This window comes from Galleria mellonella, unplaced genomic scaffold (genome assembly GCF_026898425.1).
Source record: "Galleria mellonella isolate WM207_F2 unplaced genomic scaffold, CSIRO_AGI_GalMel_v1 utg11135, whole genome shotgun sequence".
In the NCBI taxonomy this organism is placed as follows: Eukaryota; Metazoa; Arthropoda; class Insecta; order Lepidoptera; family Pyralidae; genus Galleria; species Galleria mellonella.
The window spans coordinates 15,803-36,564 of NW_026441974.1; the positions used below are offsets into that span (position 1 = coordinate 15,803).

General features: G+C 35.1%; 1 protein-coding gene across 4 annotated transcripts; it reads right to left on the reverse strand.

The window, feature by feature from the left end:
- Positions 1 to 10: 10 nt before the first annotated feature.
- Positions 11 to 20,111, reverse strand: LOC128200176 (poxin-like). Of its 4 annotated transcripts, none has more exons than XM_052892680.1 (5): positions 20,007 to 20,111; positions 7,699 to 7,851; positions 2,544 to 2,657; positions 2,087 to 2,278; positions 11 to 1,217 (listed from the first exon to the last, which is right to left on the reverse strand). In XM_052892680.1, exons 1-5 carry the CDS (start codon positions 20,094 to 20,096, stop codon positions 942 to 944), a joined length of 825 nt encoding a protein of 274 aa, XP_052748640.1. In that variant the 5' UTR covers positions 20,097 to 20,111; the 3' UTR covers positions 11 to 941. The 4 variants fall into 4 exon arrangements, with proteins under 4 accessions (XP_052748640.1, XP_052748644.1, XP_052748651.1 ...); XM_052892684.1 differs by lacking the exon at positions 20,007 to 20,111 and adding an exon at positions 17,097 to 17,356; XM_052892691.1 differs by lacking the exon at positions 20,007 to 20,111 and adding an exon at positions 13,878 to 14,094.
- Between the last annotated feature and the right edge of the window lie 651 nt (positions 20,112 to 20,762).

The window sequence follows — 20,762 nt, forward strand, 5'->3', positions numbered from 1 at the left end:
AAACAATACGAATGTTATAATGTTGTTTAATTACGAAAATAACACGCATTATTAGTAATAATTAACACAGTAACAGAATATTACTAACACAGTACATACTAAGACAAATAAAAAAATATTTATATAAAAAAGGTATGGAGCCGTCCTGAAATAAAACTCGTCGCTTTACTGGATCTAAACATACGTGGGTGGTTTTATAGGTTACGAATTCAAATTCGTAAATCAAATTTAATGCTGTAACACCAAATGAAGGTAATGAGGCATCTCACGCAACAATACCTACATAATAAAATTATTTTTCTGTTTTAATAAATTAATTAATATTTTTAAAATAAATGTGTGGCTGAATATTCCTAGCCATATATTTTATTACTAAATTAGTAATAAAAATACTATATGCGTAAAAAAATTATATAACCGCCCGTAGATTTAGAAAATTTTCTTCAAATTATCTTTAATTACAAAATAATCGATAAAAACTACAAATCTCGATTGTAACGCCATCTAGTGTCGTGTCTATTTTTATTTAGGGACCAACCACCTTAACAATTTTTTACAGTTTCACTAACTAAATTTGAATCTCTAAGAATAACTAAATAATTATTAACGTACATAGATATTGTAGTAAAATATGTAAGTGATATTTCGATTTATACATACATATATATATAACTTTACTTATAAAATATTATCGTGTACAAAATTGTTTATATCAAGTTTCATACATTCGCAAATACATACACATTTTGCAAATATAAATTTCGGTAGAAAACGGGAGTTTAAGAATTCAGAAATTTATTCTAGTAGGTTTAAAATTATATATATACATATATATATATATATATATATATATTAATATTAAGTGGAATAAGTACCTAAATAACTTATAAACGAATTCACAAACTCTGTTTAAAATAACGATCAATTTGGGCAATAAAGAACTACAAATAATCCACTTCGGTGACCAACCCCGGGGGCAGGTAGTGGTGAGCTATCTGCCTTCCGTTCTTCGCCACGAGCGCCAGCCTCGGCGTCTTGCCTTGCACCAGGATGGCGGTGGGCGGCTCGGACGGCCCCACGGAGGCTGGCGGAGTCTTCGATATGTACTCGGTCAGTTCCTCGCGGGAGTTGAAGGTCTCCGCGCCGTAAGCTATCTGGCCGTCAGACAGTTGGACGGTCCTCCAGGGCTCCGGGGTTTCGAAGTAGCCGCCCTCACCCTGTGAGACGGTTGATGGAGTATTAAAAAATGGCAATTAATAATGATATAAACGCTTAATTAACATTATCCATTGAAAAAAAAAAAACAAGGACAATTGGCAAATTTAATGCTTTATATTTAGTTACATAGTTACATCAGGCAGATCAAGGAAGGAATTGGTGTCGTGTCGTATCAAGAGGTGAAGACACTCGCTATATATATAAAAAAATATAATATATATATATATATATATATATATATATATATATATATATATCCGTCCGATTGGTAGACATGAGTCTCTCCCTATAAGAATATATAGAAACTTAGTATTACCACAGTATTGTGATATTACTGCGATAGCCACGGTGCATTAATAAATTTTTAAATTTTCCTTCTCTTGAACTGCGCGTCGATCCAGAAAGTCGCCGATCACCTCACTTGTAAGAAAAAGGCGTTTTTCCATAGGTAAAAAGTTCTGACACACTGTATTTTTAGGTACTTCGATAACTACACGAAGCTGGGGAGAGAAGGGATTGTTAATAATGGGGATCAGTAGCCCCATTGTTAGCAATACACCCTGTCAGGTCGACCTCCTCGCGGTACCCCTTGGAAACTATCGTGTTCTATTGCAAGTGAATTCTTTTCATCCTGTCTTTTCATCCTCACCTATCATCCCTCAATGGTGCCCCGCCAGCGTATACCGTTAGCGCAGGCGGGGATACCATTTCATGGATGATAAATCATTTAATAAAAAACCTCACGAAGCTGTTCCTTGTGTGTTAAAGATTAAATGTACTTACTGTAACACCAACATGCCAGAAAGTAAATTCTTAATATGCGAAGCTGAGGGAAATAGGCAAAGATTGTATGAAAATAGAAGCAAACCTCGAATGTGGAGACGGCGTAGTGGTTGCCCTTCCTGGCGGTGACGACGGAGAGCAGCGCGCCGTCCTGGTTGACGACGGGCGCGCCGGCCACGTACTGGTTGGCCGACTCGAAGCTGGGCGCGCAACGCCACTGCGCCAGCTGCCCGTCGCTCGACGTGATCAGCAGCCGCTTCGTTCGGTTGATGAACACCTGGCCGACAGTATTGGAGGGAATATTAGAGAACACCTGGTGTTAAGTCCGCCATATGTACATAGTTTTATTGCTTTTTTTTATACAACTTAGAATGGCAAACAGGCTGACGGTCCACCTGATGGAAAGTGGTAACCGTCGCCTATAGACATGAGGAGTGCCATGGACATAACAAAGTATACTGTTTCGCCCATGATACCCACCATACGTTGCCATTCCTGAGGACTCGGGTGTTATTCCTCTGTACCTAGTAAACTCACGTTACCTTCTCGGCGGTGTTCTCGTCGAGACGAACGTAGGCCAGTTCCTCGAGCGGCGCCATCAGTTCCTGTGTGAACACGTCGCAGTAATGATGCGTCACTTTCGCCAGCTTCGACACCTGTAATACCATATTTAATATATTATTAGCAAACTTTTTAATTTTGAATAAAACGGAAACATAGCCAGGTAAGGTGCTAGAATCTATAGAGAGACGCTATACGATTAATAAAGGATCGAATCAAATCAAATTTTGAGAGAGAGTATAGCGCGGATTCCGGATCACATATTTTTTTGTCCTTTACTATAAGAGTTTTTGGATGAATGAATGGATGATATAAAACGGTAACCCCGTCTGCGCTAACGGTATACGCTGGCGGGGCACCAGTGAGGGATAATAGGTGACGATGAAAGCAGGTCAGTCAGCCCATCGTGATGAAAACACCTGTAATTCAGCACGATAGTTTCCCGGGGCAACCAAGTGTAGGTCGACATGATAGTGTATATTGCTAGCAATGGGAACGGTAGTCCGCATCACTAACAATCCCTTCACCCCCTCTGTTACGGGAGTTGGGTAACACTTTCAAAGGTATCGACTTTTTTAGTCATTATGAAAAGCTAGTCCAGGAATACGCCAATCATACTTAGGCCGACCCTATAAACACATTTTAAAATGCATTCTCAGGGAGGGCATTGAGGAGCCTTCCTTAAAATAAAGGCCTCAAGAAAATTAGATTCGCTTTTTCGAAGTCACTTAATTATGGCTTCTACCAAAAGTTATTTTGCCCTATTTTGATCTAGCTATGGCCCTGGCTGGCTGTAAACGAATAGAGATGGGCAATCCACCTGGGTGGGTTTAAAGTCTGGTGGGTAAAAACCGGGTGTTTTGGGTTTATTGGGTTTAAACCCCATAAACACCCAAATTTTTGGGTGTTTATGATTTTGTACTTCATCATCGTCATCTCAGCCGCAAGACGTCCACTATACTGGACATAGACAATATTATTATGCAGCCTACAGAATAAAAAACTTTTAATTTGATTTTGAGTTTATTAAGAAAGAGATGAAAGTAAAATGTAAAACTACAGTCAATCACTGTCAGATTCAGAGTTATTACAAGCGATGAATTGTATAGGTTCGATAGGCTCTATTTCGTCTAAACTGTTATGTTCATTTACTTGCTCAATGAAAGCTTCTAAGGTATTTTCTTCATTAAACTGAATGTCCTCGCATTCAGCTTTATGTTTAAGATTCCAGTTATAACAAATGAATGAAATTTTTTCAGTTCTTTCAGTTGTAAGTCGATTTCTTTTGTTATTATGTATGTAGCCTTGGATACTAAAGGAACGCTCAGTGGCTGCCGAAGTACAGGGAGCTGATAGAATACGAATCGCTACTTTGCTTAACTCAGTGGAACCACAAATACCTTTCCACCATATTAGGGGCTCAATGCTATCTAATGAGCTCCATACAAATCCTCTGGCCCAAAAGTTTTCTTTAGCTTTATAACACGCCAAATCTGCCATTACATTTGACAAACTTAAGTGTTGGCTTAAATTGTAGATAAACTCCATACCCTTAAGTTCTTCCTCTTGAGTAAGTTCGACTCCTAGAGTCCTGGGGTCTAGAATATATGCTGCAAAATGTATTGGCCTCATTGCCATATTGCATCTTGAAGATACTGATGTTAGAATCTGCTGTTTGCTTTCTTCGCTCAATGTCGAAATCTCATTTAATGCAAAACGTATCTTAGCTTGTACATCTCTAAATGTAATGTATGTGCGATGCAAACGATTCTGGTCGCTCTCTAAGTAAAATATGCTTTCAGTGACTGGTTCCAAAATACTTATACATTCCCCTGTCTTCGTCCAGAAATCATCACTTAGAATTAAATCTTTAATATCTCTTGAAATTACCACATCTTCTCTAACTGTTAATATTTGCAAAGCTATCTTATTTGCTTTCAAACTTTTTAACGAAGTAACATGACTTCCCCATCTTGTAGCACAAGGCAATTTTAGTGTTTGTGTAGAATCTTCACCCTGCCTTGATTTTATCAACAAGGAACTTAATCGTTGACTCCTTTTAACAGTTTTTATTATATTTATGGCTTGCATAATAAACACAGTTACTTCTTGTATCTTTACAATATCTTGGCACAACAAGTTAAGGATATGTGCACAGCAACCGAGAGGAACAACATGTGGATATTTGAGTTTTGTTAATTCGAATGCCTTTTGTATATTTCTAGCGTTATCGCCAATAAGTACAAGAAACTTATTTGCTCCATACACTTTCATTACTTTTTCAACTTCTTGGCTAAGGTATTCACTAGTGTGAGGATTACTTTCTGTATTCAAACTTTTAACGTATGCAGGTTGAGGTTTTGATATAAGAAAGTTTATTATTCCTTCATTTCTTAAATTAGACCAGCCATCGCACTGAAGGTGTAAGTAACTACAAGCATTTAGTTCCTCATTTAACTCAAAACGCATTTCTCTATATATTTTATCTAAGTATTTTGTCGCTAAAGCTTTACGTGAAGGTATTTTAAATTTTGGTTGCAATTTTTCGAAAAATTGTATCCATAAAGGATGTTGCACCATCGATAATGGCGTCCCTGTTACAAATATAGCTCTCGCTAATTCTGTTTTTATATGATCATCGGTGTCTTGAAACTCAGCATTTATTGTAGTGTTAGCAGACGACGAGGGGCTTATAAAAGAATCATTTGTCTCTATCTCTGACAGTCCAGACATTTTGGTTTTGGACGAGCTATCTTTTATAAGTTTCATAGAGTCTTTTAATGTTTCTGGAGATTTTGGACAAGTGATAAGATGTTGAAGCATTTTGGCAGCATTACTGAATTTGTAGACCTTATTACAAAGCTTGCAAGAAACAGACTTGTTTGGTAAAGTACGGTAGTGCTCCCATATGCGTAAATCTTTAGGTCTCCCCATTGAACCTAAAAAAATGAACGATGATTAGTTGGTCTGACGAAAATTCAACAATAAAGTGCCTATTTTTTACAATGATTATTTCTTGTTATTTACAATAAATTTATTAAAAAAATAATAAAATAAATACAAAAAACCTTTGTAAAATTACATCTCCTCGGAGGATTAAACGCAGACGCTAGTTTATTATCGTATTGTTCTGTATTTTTCTCAGCAACTTCTTTAATTCGATTAGGTACTTACGCATATTATGTTAAAAATAAATATCTAGTACACATCTTAGGCTATCGACCATTATTATCCAATGACGACTCTCAGCTAACTATGCACTATCATCCAAAATAAACGTGTATGGAAAATTTTATCCCAGTCGGTTGAGGATTGAGGATAATTGCATCAACATACGAACATACCTACATACTTTTATTTACATAACGCAAGCTAAATAAAAGCTTGTAATAATACATCTAATTTTAAGTTAAAATTGTTAAGTGATCATGATATAATTGTATCATTCAAAAATCCACTTACCTTTAATTATTTCTTGTTAAGTATAAATATTATTTCAAATCTGCTCCCTTAATATGCACTTTTTTACTGCTTTTCCTACCTAACACGTTACCAGGAAGTCACGTTACCAGAGTCAGAGTAATAGTGAACACGTTTGACAGTGATTGTCGTCGCCTCATATTCAGCGTCGACGAATAGGGGAATCCCCAGTCATAATGTATTGCATGCGTGGCGGTCTTACTTCAAATCCATAAACAAAGAGATAATTACAGAACTCGATACTAGATGGCGCTGTTTTTGTTTGAAGAAAGTTTGCGGGCTAAAATACATAGAATTTCATCAATGACTTCCACAAAGAACAACATTTCTGTTTTTTCTAAGTCCGTATCTCTTCCGTATATTTCATAAGATATAAGCTTGGGCTACATTGTTATGCAACGTGATTTTGTCGCTGTCTTGCTAGCAGGGTTGACAGATATACGATTTAAATCGTACTCATACTATTATTTGTCTATTTTTTAATGTACGATTGTAAAGATTATGATCGTAATTCGCACAAAAACATACGACTTTTTGGTTACCTGGCAACATTTTTATTATGAAACGAACATGCTCACATCATCAGTCACATGCAACAATTTATTGGGGATTTCCCCTTCACATCTGGCAGTCCTGCTTGCTAGAATATAGGTAAGTCAGCCACAGTTACTGACGATCGATATTTAAAGGGTATTGTTTTTGTGCTAAATATTTCATAAAAACGTTATTTAATACTTTGTGGATTATTAATTTAGTTGATAATCACTGGAAGTAAAATGGATGCTAATTTGAGAGATCAAGATCTTCGTATAAAACAGTTAATAAAAGAAAATCTACGTAAGTACTCTTTTTATACCTAGGTAGGTAAGGTATAATAAACACAAAAGGTACTTAGATCGCGTGTGTTCGAAGCATTTATTCTAATAAATTTAATTTAAAATTGTAGAAAGAAAAAATGTCTGCCAAGCCGTAGCCGAAGCCGATCTCCAAATATATTTGGCGATAGTGAGACCCAGTGTCCAGATGATTTACCCAGCGTCGTCGCAACAAAGAAAAAAACGAGGATAAAGTAAAAGAAAATTTACTGAAAGAAGAAACAAACTGTTCTAAATGCTTAATTTATGGAGAAGAGGATAAAAGAAATGAGTATTTCGGACTGTTAGTGGCTCAAGAATTTAAATATATACGGCCATGTGTGCGAACGAGGTGTTATGAAGAAATTTTAAAGTATCTACGGGAAGCAAAAGGCCAACATGTTGATCAACTGCAACATGAAAACACTGAAAATTAATTACTTTCATTTTATTATATATAGATTTTTAAAATTTCCTGAAATATTATTAGTTAACGTTTTATTTAATATTGTAGAATTGATCAATACAATTTATAAAAATAATTTATTGGTATTACTTACATATTTTCAAAAAAATACGTAAAAACCTATTTTTTTGGGTGATTATGGGAGTTTATGGGTGTTTATTGGGTTTTTACCAAAGCACCGGGTTTAAACCCGGTGCTTTGCCCATCTGTATAAACGAATCATAATAAGTTTAAAAATATACTAAGCTCGAGTTTGTAAAGCAAACTATATTATGATTCATACAAGACGGATTTTTTAACAACCTTGTCTTTGCCAGAGACGCATCTATGACTGACCTGTTCAGGCGTGCAGCAGTGTATCGGTACAACATCACCAAACGAGGCATACTTGGTGCCGTCCGGCCGCTCGTGCAGTTCTGCTGGGATGGGGAAGTTTTCCACTATCCCCTTGTAGTTCTCATTGAGCACCGTTCGCTTCGACATTGTGACCTGGAATGGGTTTAAATCTGTTTAAATTTTATGTGAATAACAGGGTTCATGGCGTCCATGGTGCTGTTCATGTTTATATAACATGGTTTGTAAGCTTGTTTGCCATTATAAGTATTTTAAATAAAAAAATCAAATAATATTTTTAATTTTGCATGTTTTATTATTGAAATAACAGGGGCTATTAAACCCCATTACTAACAATCCCTTTCCCCCCCTACTATGCAGGTTAGTCGACTTGATAATAATATAGTTTCATTTCTATTTTTCTTTCCAATATACCTGAGTGGTACGTAGTTTGCTCCAGACTCTATCACCTACAACTTCTTCAGGATAATGAAACGGGGATCCAAATCACACTTATTCACTTCGATATTTAATATTGTGGCTTGAAAGTGTATAGTATAAGTAAATCTATATACTTACCAACCTATATGACTCAGGACAAGACCCACAGCACAATAGATAGGTAATAACTGAATTATTATTTATTATGTACTTTGCTAACTCTAAACTTCCTTAAGGAACAGTGCGAACTTGCCGCCGGCACAGTCGACTGTAATGTCAAAGAGAGCTTTATCTCGATAAATGTTTTCGTGAGTGTCGAATGTCCTGACATGTCTTATCGCGTTTCGTAATAGAATGCAATGTGTTTACAGATGGGCAAAGCACCGGGTTTAAACCCGGTGCTTTGGTAAAAACCCAATAAACACCCATAAACTCCCATAATCACCCAAAAAAATAGGTTTTTACGTATTTTTTTGAAAATATGTAAGTAATACCAATAAATTATTTTTATAAATTGTATTGATCAATTCTACAATATTAAATAAAACGTTAACTAATAATATTTCAGGAAATTTTAAAAATCTATATATAATAAAATGAAAGTAATTAATTTTCAGTGTTTTCATGTTGCAGTTGATCAACATGTTGGCCTTTTGCTTCCCGTAGATACTTTAAAATTTCTTCATAACACCTCGTTCGCACACATGGCCGTATATATTTAAATTCTTGAGCCACTAACAGTCCGAAATACTCATTTCTTTTATCCTCTTCTCCATAAATTAAGCATTTAGAACAGTTTGTTTCTTCTTTCAGTAAATTTTCTTTTACTTTATCCTCGTTTTTTTCTTTGTTGCGACGACGCTGGGTAAATCATCTGGACACTGGGTCTCACTATCGCCAAATATATTTGGAGATCGGCTTCGGCTACGGCTTGGCAGACATTTTTTTCTTTCTACAATTTTAAATTAAATTTATTAGAATAAATGCTTCGAACACACGCGATCTAAGTACCTTTTGTGTTTATTATACCTTACCTACCTAGGTATAAAAAGAGTACTTACGTAGATTTTCTTTATTAACTGTTTTATACGAAGATCTTGATCTCTCAAATTAGCATCCATTTTACTTCCAGTGATTATCAACTAAATTAATAATCCACAAAGTATTAAATAACGTTTTTATGAAATATTTAGCACAAAAACAATACCCTTTAAATATCGATCGTCAGTAACTGTGGCTGACTTACCTATATTCTAGCAAGCAGGACTGCCAGATGTGAAGGGGAAATCCCCAATAAATTGTTGCATGTGACTGATGATGTGAGCATGTTCGTTTCATAATAAAAATGTTGCCAGGTAACCAAAAAGTCGTATGTTTTTGTGCGAATTACGATCATAATCTTTACAATCGTACATTAAAAAATAGACAAATAATAGTATGAGTACGATTTAAATCGTATATCTGTCAACCCTGCTAGCAAGACAGCGACAAAATCACGTTGCATAACAATGTAGCCCAAGCTTATATCTTATGAAATATACGGAAGAGATACGGACTTAGAAAAAACAGAAATGTTGTTCTTTGTGGAAGTCATTGATGAAATTCTATGTATTTTAGCCCGCAAACTTTCTTCAAACAAAAACAGCGCCATCTAGTATCGAGTTCTGTAATTATCTCTTTGTTTATGGATTTGAAGTAAGACCGCCACGCATGCAATACATTATGACTGGGGATTCCCCTATTCGTCGACGCTGAATATGAGGCGACGACAATCACTGTCAAACGTGTTCACTATTACTCTGACTCTGGTAACGTGACTTCCTGGTAACGTGTTAGGTAGGAAAAGCAGTAAAAAAGTGCATATTAAGGGAGCAGATTTGAAATAATATTTATACTTAACAAGAAATAATTAAAGGTAAGTGGATTTTTGAATGATACAATTATATCATGATCACTTAACAATTTTAACTTAAAATTAGATGTATTATTACAAGCTTTTATTTAGCTTGCGTTATGTAAATAAAAGTATGTAGGTATGTTCGTATGTTGATGCAATTATCCTCAATCCTCAACCGACTGGGATAAAATTTTCCATACACGTTTATTTTGGATGATAGTGCATAGTTAGCTGAGAGTCGTCATTGGATAATAATGGTCGATAGCCTAAGATGTGTACTAGATATTTATTTTTAACATAATATGCGTAAGTACCTAATCGAATTAAAGAAGTTGCTGAGAAAAATACAGAACAATACGATAATAAACTAGCGTCTGCGTTTAATCCTCCGAGGAGATGTAATTTTACAAAGGTTTTTTGTATTTATTTTATTATTTTTTTAATAAATTTATTGTAAATAACAAGAAATAATCATTGTAAAAAAATAGGCACTCTATTGTTGAATTTTCGTCAGACCAACTAATCATCGTTCATTTTTTTAGGTTCAATGGGGAGACCTAAAGATTTACGCATATGGGAGCACTACCGTACTTTACCAAACAAGTCTGTTTCTTGCAAGCTTTGTAATAAGGTCTACAAATTCAGTAATGCTGCCAAAATGCTTCAACATCTTATCACTTGTCCAAAATCTCCAGAAACATTAAAAGACTCTATGAAACTTATAAAAGATAGCTCGTCCAAAACCAAAATGTCTGGACTGTCAGAGATAGAGACAAATGATTCTTTTATAAGCCCCTCGTCGTCTGCTAACACTACAATAAATGCTGAGTTTCAAGACACCGATGATCATATAAAAACAGAATTAGCGAGAGCTATATTTGTAACAGGGACGCCATTATCGATGGTGCAACATCCTTTATGGATACAATTTTTCGAAAAATTGCAACCAAAATTTAAAATACCTTCACGTAAAGCTTTAGCGACAAAATACTTAGATAAAATATATAGAGAAATGCGTTTTGAGTTAAATGAGGAACTAAATGCTTGTAGTTACTTACACCTTCAGTGCGATGGCTGGTCTAATTTAAGAAATGAAGGAATAATAAACTTTCTTATATCAAAACCTCAACCTGCATACGTTAAAAGTTTGAATACAGAAAGTAATCCTCACACTAGTGAATACCTTAGCCAAGAAGTTGAAAAAGTAATGAAAGTGTATGGAGCAAATAAGTTTCTTGTACTTATTGGCGATAACGCTAGAAATATACAAAAGGCATTCGAATTAACAAAACTCAAATATCCACATGTTGTTCCTCTCGGTTGCTGTGCACATATCCTTAACTTGTTGTGCCAAGATATTGTAAAGATACAAGAAGTAACTGTGTTTATTATGCAAGCCATAAATATAATAAAAACTGTTAAAAGGAGTCAACGATTAAGTTCCTTGTTGATAAAATCAAGGCAGGGTGAAGATTCTACACAAACACTAAAATTGCCTTGTGCTACAAGATGGGGAAGTCATGTTACTTCGTTAAAAAGTTTGAAAGCAAATAAGATAGCTTTGCAAATATTAACAGTTAGAGAAGATGTGGTAATTTCAAGAGATATTAAAGATTTAATTCTAAGTGATGATTTCTGGACGAAGACAGGGGAATGTATAAGTATTTTGGAACCAGTCACTGAAAGCATATTTTACTTAGAGAGCGACCAGAATCGTTTGCATCGCACATACATTACATTTAGAGATGTACAAGCTAAGATACGTTTTGCATTAAATGAGATTTCGACATTGAGCGAAGAAAGCAAACAGCAGATTCTAACATCAGTATCTTCAAGATGCAATATGGCAATGAGGCCAATACATTTTGCAGCATATATTCTAGACCCCAGGACTCTAGGAGTCGAACTTACTCAAGAGGAAGAACTTAAGGGTATGGAGTTTATCTACAATTTAAGCCAACACTTAAGTTTGTCAAATGTAATGGCAGATTTGGCGTGTTATAAAGCTAAAGAAAACTTTTGGGCCAGAGGATTTGTATGGAGCTCATTAGATAGCATTGAGCCCCTAATATGGTGGAAAGGTATTTGTGGTTCCACTGAGTTAAGCAAAGTAGCGATTCGTATTCTATCAGCTCCCTGTACTTCGGCAGCCACTGAGCGTTCCTTTAGTATCCAAGGCTACATACATAATAACAAAAGAAATCGACTTACAACTGAAAGAACTGAAAAAATTTCATTCATTTGTTATAACTGGAATCTTAAACATAAAGCTGAATGCGAGGACATTCAGTTTAATGAAGAAAATACCTTAGAAGCTTTCATTGAGCAAGTAAATGAACATAACAGTTTAGACGAAATAGAGCCTATCGAACCTATACAATTCATCGCTTGTAATAACTCTGAATCTGACAGTGATTGACTGTAGTTTTACATTTTACTTTCATCTCTTTCTTAATAAACTCAAAATCAAATTAAAAGTTTTTTATTCTGTAGGCTGCATAATAATATTGTCTATGTCCAGTATAGTGGACGTCTTGCGGCTGAGATGACGATGATGAAGTACAAAATCATAAACACCCAAAAATTTGGGTGTTTATGGGGTTTAAACCCAATAAACCCAAAACACCCGGTTTTTACCCACCAGACTTTAAACCCACCCAGGTGGATTGCCCATCTCTAAATGTGTTGTTTGCATTCTATAAAATACGCAATAGGTTATAATTAACTTCCTTCCTATAGTGCACTCATTACCTACTTACATATCGCATTTTTTTTTTTATTGGATGAAAATGGAATGGTAACCCCGCTTGCGCTAACGAAATACGCTGGCGGGGCACCAGTGAAGGGTGATCGATGAGAATGAAAACAGGCCAGTTAGCCCATCATGATCAATTCATCTGGAATTAACCATGATAGTTTCCAGGGGGAATCGCGTATAGGCCGACCTGGTTGGGTATATTGCTAGCAATAGGATTCTTAGTCTCCATTGCTAACAATCCCTTTCCCCCATACATATCGCATTTGTTACGTCTTTGTGTACCTACTATTACTGATGACAGCTATAGCGATCTAACGGCCCAATACAGCGCTAAGGGGGGAAGGGATTGTTAGTAATGCGGATTACTATTTTGATAAAAATGTGTATGGGACCAAGCGGAAAGTATATCCTTACAATAAATATTTTGTTTAAATCTGTTTATAAATAATGGAGTTCCGAGATAACAAACATAAAAATACAACCGAATTGTAAATAGTTTGCATGGTTGTGTTTCGGTTTGAATGGTGGGATATGACAATAAAATTACAGGACACAGAGGCGTAATATCTTAGTGCTCAGGAATAGCAACGCATGGGCGTCACAACGTACTTATGATGTCCACAGTGCTGTTCATATCTACAGGCGATCGTTTACCACTTTCCATCAGGTGGGCCTTCAGCTTGTTCGTCATTCTAAGTTGCTTATAAAAATTTATAACCTCCTGCTTTTCGTGAAATCGGTTAAAAGCAGGTTCACTCGTGAATACACACACTGAGAAACGGTAAGTTATTTCATAGATACCCTGTATTATATAAAATTAAAATTTAGGACGTAGAATTAGGTGATTACATATACCTTACCTAGATTTTGATTTGTAACAAGCAATTTTGCTCCGCAAAAATAAACACCAGTTACAATCGCCGCAAAATTAAAATGGAACCACTACGAGACTTAAACTATGAATATCAATTCAGAATTTTCGACGTAAATGCCACCAAAAATATAGACAAAAGGATTCCTTGAAGAGGAAGCCATTTAAAAACGGTACCGGTATTTGGATATGTTATTTATTTAAATTAAACTTACCAGTTACAAACTTTAATCACGTATAAAGTCAATAAACAATAATCTTGATACACAGTCACATGTCGATTATTTCATTTTGTTTGGTTGGTAACACGTGCATTACACTAATACCCATCACACGGCGCCTAACGTGTTTAAATTAGATAATTATTGAAGTTGATAATTGAGAATTTGAAAATATTGAGCTGTATTTGTAAACGATAGAGAAACCGGTATGTTCTGAATTGGTTTGCGTAGATACCACGATTGATAAAGCGCTTATCTTAAGATAAGATATCTGACTGCCGAATTTCGCTGAACATGTACGACTTTACTTAGAATTTATGTTATTATAGTTAACTAGCGACTCGTTGGGGGGAAAGGGATTGTTAGTAATGGAGACTAAAAATCCTATTGCTAGCAATATACCCAACCAGGTCGACCTCCTCGCGGTTCTCCCTGGAAACTATTATGGTTAATTCCCGATGAATTCATCATGATGGGCTAACTGGCCTGTTTTCATTCTCATCTATCACCCTTCACTGGTGCTCCATGCAAACACATGTGATATCCGTGCAGTGTGGAGAGATTGATAATATTGCTATTGCATTTTTTTTTATTTAATACTTTATTGTACACATTAGTTATAAAAATATGACAGAGGTAAGCAAAAGTACAAAGGCGAGCTTAGCTCTGATAGAGATAGATAGATTGTATCCGTCTTAGCTTTCCAAACTTTGCATGATTTATAATAAATAATACTAATAAATAAATTTTTTAATAAAGTAACCAGGACCCACACAATTTTTGTACAATATTAATTTATATTAAACTTAAAATATTATTCCCAAAAAGGATTGACGTCAGGCAGGCGGCCGCTCGTAAAACTATAAGCCAAATCCTTTTGTAATATGGATAAAACCATATTACGCCGACCACAAATAATAATTGGGATAAGGGTAGGAAGATGGTGATTAAATTTAAACTATATATATGACGTTATTATCTATATCGTCATAGTCGTAGAATACTGACGGATCTGACAAAGATTACATATATAGATCCGTCAGTATTCTACCACTATGACGATATGTCCGCTAAGCGGACGCGACACAGATGCGCATTTTTTGTTGAGAGGTTAAATTTAATTATTACAATTTATATAATTTTTTAAACATTAAAATAGTTATAGAAAGCTATCTGTATAATATAGAATGCCGTCGATGATTTTTTTGTAATCCTAAATAAGAGGAACAATTCCATCATACAATATTTTGTTTTATTTCACATTTTTGGTCGAAAGCTCTCAGTGGACTTGATAGCTTCCGACATCTTATTTATTTTCTCTTGGCCATAGCAAAATATAAACTAACAATCTCCTTTCTTTCCCTTCCTTCATGCGTGTGCCATAGTAACATAAAATGGTCACAACTCAGTTTATTGCTTGGCCCTTAAAAGAGCAAAACACTGATATTCTGTTGTGGCCAAGAGTCAGTCGCGAAACTCCTCATTAAAAATAACAATAAAAAGCAATATAAATAAAATGTATTGCGTGTGTCCATTGCATTCGCCTCCATTTGATATTATATTCTAAATGAATAAATAAATAACAGATACCATTAGATAAGGGGTAGTCAGAGATCACTTTCTGTCACATTCAGGTATTCAGGCAATAAATATATTCAGATAATCCCCCTTCTGGGGGAGTCTTATGTTTAGCAGTTAACGAATGATATGTAGTTTTATTTTTATTAATATGAAGTTTGTGATATATGTTATTCAGTAAATTTTTTTTTTTCACGTGAACTCAACTTTTGTCTGGAAAAAGTAACAACCGTGTCTGCCTGTTCTCAGCTGTAATTACGTTCCGAACTGTTCGGTAAATTATAAATAAATGACTATATAAAAATGTTTATAATTAAGTTTACTTGAAAAAAATATATCTATTTTTATTAATTCAATTTAAATTACAATAAATTACCTATGTATTAGACAAAACTTTTCACACGAGTCTGTTTCACTCGGTACACTCAAATAAACTCGAAATCCCGATCAGAAATAAAGGGGGCATATGGGTCGCGTACAAGAAGTGTAGGCTATAGACAAATCATGGGGGCAAATTCATAAAAATATTACGCGTCGTAGTCACAAATTTAAATATTACTATATATTTTGCCCGGGAAAACGGATTTATTATACTCTGTAACGAGGACTAGCGGCCCCATCGCTGACAATATTCTAAACTGTCAGATTGACCTCTATGTACAAATCGTCGTAATGCATGCGTGTAATATAAGACCGGATTCATACAGAGTTCCAATGGGAATGATATACGGGAACTAACCCAGGTATTCGTGGCAAAATCAGTTATTTTATCTGAAAGTATTAATTTTTATATAAAAAGGAATCTTTGAAATCGGTTTATAAATAACGGAGTTATTAGGTAACAAACAAAAAAAAATACACCCGAATAGAAAATTTTTATAAATTTGAATATTGAAAATGAACAAGAAGCGTAATATTACCAGTAATCGAAATAATTCGCTGTCCTACAACGAGTTATTTCATATATCATTTTAAACATTTCGGGGTTGCTTCAGAACAATGAGGTTTATTCACCGTAAAAAACGACTACACCCACACAGAGGTTAAATAAATTATTAATAATTACAATAACGAAACCACACACAAAATATTTATATATAAATAAAGAATATAAAATAAAAAAAAAATATCTCAGGGAATTAATGAAACTGATACACCCCGTCAACGCAGTTTCAATTGACACAAAATTAAAATGAGACCAATATATATATATATATATATATATATATATATATATAACACTTGTTTAAACGATGTTATGTTATACGATGCACCACAAACCTTCCCGACTGCAAAAAGAAGTGTGATAGTTAAGATTGTGTTCCACAAAAACGAATCTAAACTATTGAAGCGATTTTGTAAAATTTCTATGGGACCAATATGTAAGTATATCTTTTCAGATAAAAAAAATCAAGAATTTACCAAATCGATTTACAACTGACGGAGTTATGAGGTAACTTCAGAATGAGGTCGTAGTTTCGAAACATTTAAAAATAAGTTCAGACCATTAACCCTCTGTTTTCGAAATACAGGTAACAGACCATCGTAAAGTTGATAATATAATTATTAAAATGTGTTTACAATTATTTACATTCGGATTAAGTTAGAATTATGTTATAAAAAATACCTACTCACCTGTTCATTTTCATCATTTGACTTCAAATTAATATTCGAATCCATATTTAAAAAAAAAAGTCAATCACGAATGCGTTTATTTTTAATGCGTAAATTTAGAATAATTATTGTAACAATCGCTACACAAGAATAACAACTATACAGCCGAATTTGATTTTATATAGCCGAGCACAATCATTTACCACCCTTTGACATCGCCAGAGTAAAAAAATTAGCCCGTATACGACTACGTTATTAAAGCGAATATGGAAATTATCGACCGATAAGTATGAAAGCTTTCAATCTTTCAGTGTATGTATTCAAAACTGCAAATTGAATCCGCTATAGTAACTTGCACAAAGCACTAGCGACAGTGCCTGTATCTATTTAGGTGATCTTACACTCCCTAACAACTGGCAACATTGGAAGGTTCTTCCACCGTCATAGATGCTGTTGATTTAGTGACGTCAGTAAACAAATTTCATTAGCTCTCTGAAAATTTATTCAATCATTATTAAAACGATAAATAACTTTATCTAAAATCAGTTACGATAAAATTTGTAATATTTCTTGATATAATTAGCATCATATCAATACGCTGAATCGTTTTACAGAGAAAGCTTGTACTAATAATTTATCTTTCAGGAGAAAAACTGCTCTGACTATTAAAATCTTGCATCTTAACCAGGTACTCGATACAATAAATATGAAACAAACAAAAGATATCGCTTAAATTATTAACAAAATATGTATAAAATTGCGAATTGGCCATAACTCGACTATAGTCAGTTCGTCTCAAGATCAAATCCTAACCCTAAACTTCTAAGGGGAAGAGACTGTTATTAATGGGGAATGCTTCGTTGCTGGCAACACACTTTATCAGGTCGATGTTCATGCGTTTATGCTTTTCGGAAACTGTCGTCGCTAACCTAAACCTCTGAATTTTCAAAATCATATTTGGATTATTGAAAAATAATTATCTCTTGCTTGCTCATGTTTCGGAGGGTATGCAAAGCCGTCCTCCGAAGGTAGCCTAGAAACTCTTGACGTTAAGGAGCAGATTGATTTATTTATAACTTGTCTAGGAGACACGTATTAAATCTTTCAGTATTAAAGTTAAAAAAAATAGGAAGGATGTAAGTAGGTTAACCGTAGGCAGACTTTGTACAAGAGTCATCTGAAAGAGTCCCACTCGTGTATCTGTCAATAAACGGCGGTAGCAAATCTGTGCATGGTAAAGATTCCGTTTGAAGGGCGCGATATAGTAATGGAACATATCGGGTCCTATATTGCGTTTGCTGTACGGGCAGGACCGTAGCCAGACCCAAGTTTATGGTAAGGTAAAAGAACTTTTTGGTAGCGCAGAAGCCATAATTAAGTGACTTCAAAAAGTGAATCTGTCTAATTTTCTTGGGGCCTTTATTTTAAGGTAGAGCATTGGGTTTTTTAAGGGAGGGCATTGCCCCTAAATGCACCCTATCCCTCTAGCTACGACCATGCATACGGAGTCGCTACTCAAGAACCTTTCTTCCCCATCAGTTGTCGGTTCTTCGAGCTATGCGACCAGCCCATTGGCACTTGAGCTTTGCTTATCCTTCGGGCTATGTTTTTACTTTAGTTCTTTAAGTAAAACACACAGAAACTTGTAGTATAGCCCTTTCTGTAACTCGCTGAGTAATTGAAGCTTCTGTATACGGGCAATCGTGTAGGACCATGTTTCGGTTTCATAAATCATTATTGGCAACACGCACTGGTTAAAAACATTCATCTTCAAAATTTTCAAATTCAATATTTCAAAGGTAACATAGGACTAATAAAATAATAATAAGTATAATAATCATCACGGACAGGACAGTTCTTGCGAACAAACCTGATATCGTGGTGATGGATCGAGCACTCTCGAGGGTGTTTTTGGTGGATGTCACCATACCGCATGACGAGAACCTATTGAGAGCCGAAACTGAAAAAAAGAGAATCATTCCAATCGTTATGTCGGTGAACGGTCTTATCCCAACCAGTCTGGAACAACATCTCAGACGGTTGGGATTCCGAGGCGGCTCACTCCCGGGAAAGATGCAGAAAGCGGTGCTCTTAGATTTTGCCCGCATTGTACACTGGTTTCTCTCCGTGGGGCCCTGAACCCCGGCTGACTATGCTTCTGCCGGGGGTTAGTTTGCCATCTCCTCTGCTTAAGAGGGGAGATGTGCATTTTCTAGAAAGTATAATAAGGCAGGGGAAAGCACTAAAGATCCTAATAGTTCGACGTACAATGATTCAGCTGACCCCTTATGCGAATATAATAAAAAAATTAAAGTATTTATTTTGTGTGGGACGCATATCACATATTTTGTAATATGTATTCTCAAGGTTGACTGGAAGAAATCCCTAAAATATCTATACTATAAGTGCAAGGGCGGATCCAGCTTTGGCGCCAGGATGAGATCACATAGTCGTCAAGTCAAGAACTTATAATTTCGATAACAATAGATACAAGTAAAAAGTAGGCATTTTATTAATGTACGTAAGTACTGTACTTAAAAATATTTATTCTTTATTGTACACTTGAAAAAATTAAGACATAATAACTTGTACATATACACATACATATCGCCATCTTCTCTTGAAGACATTCAGAGAAGAGATGCGATCGTTCCCAAACGTTTGCCATCATACAAAGTTATTATATATTAAATTAATTAAATATTGAAGGTATGTAGTTACATTAAATCTGGATGTAATCAATTATTGGTCCACCTAAGTCCTGGAACCAGCTTGGAGAGGGGGTCATGATCCGCGGTTGTATAAGTGAATATTTAAAAGCATGTGAATAAATCAATAAATGTATTGCAATTATAGATAATGCCTATTTAATCTGATCTAGGTAGGTGCCTAACTGTTACGTAGATAAATACATACGATTTAAGTACTCACCGCTTTGGCCATTGTACTCGTAGCAAAAAATATACTCGTGAAGTAAAGTGCGAACAATATATTTACTACAAATTTTGCCACGGTGGACATTGTGATAAGGTAATTTCTATATTATGATTATGGTTAGTTTCCTCATGGTTATATTTATACGTAAGTTTAAGTGACGTATTATGGGAAAGATTAGGTGAACGCCCAAGGGACATCCCCAATACCTAAACTAGGGAACACCAAAAATATTTTTATCAGAATTGTGCCTCAATTTTGCGAATTCATTTATTTATTTTTGGAGTCGATGTAGAGAAATGTTTCCGTATTAAGTTTGTGATAAGATCTTTTGTGCTTCATCTTCGTCACAGGCGGTATCTAACCATATCGGCCGATTCCTTGTATCCATTCATTCCATTTGTTGAATTGCATTCTGAGAAATTATTATTTTTAATGAATAAATAAATAATAAAATAAATAAATGCAGGCTTTACCGGTTATAATCATCATCATCATCATCATATCGGCCATTAACTGTCCACTGCTGAACATAAAAAAAAAGAAAAAAAGGAAGGAAAAAAGAAGGGGAAAAGAAAGGATGCCCTATTCTATGCCGGGATCATACGGAAAACCGGTTGTAATAACGATTTGTAAATATGTATCGCAAGATTAAAATTTGCCAGTAATGATCTATAGAACCGGAACATGGTCCGGTACACGGTTTCCGGTATGCAAAAGCTTCAGATTACTCGAGCTCGAGGCTATGCTTGA

What these genes read in the sequence shown, in the direction of transcription:
- LOC128200176 (XM_052892680.1), bottom strand. Translation starts at nt 20,096, where the DNA reads ATGTCCACCGTGGCAAAATTTGTAGTAAATATATTGTTCGCACTTTAC. An exon ending in ACGAGAACACCGCCGAGAAG is followed by an intron (nt 2,279 to 2,543) that starts GTAACGTGAGTT and finishes ACTGTCGGCCAG; the next exon opens with GTGTTCATCAACCGAACGAA. An exon ending in ACGCCGTCTCCACATTCGAG is followed by an intron (nt 1,218 to 2,086) that starts GTTTGCTTCTAT and finishes ACCGTCTCACAG; the next exon opens with GGTGAGGGCGGCTACTTCGA.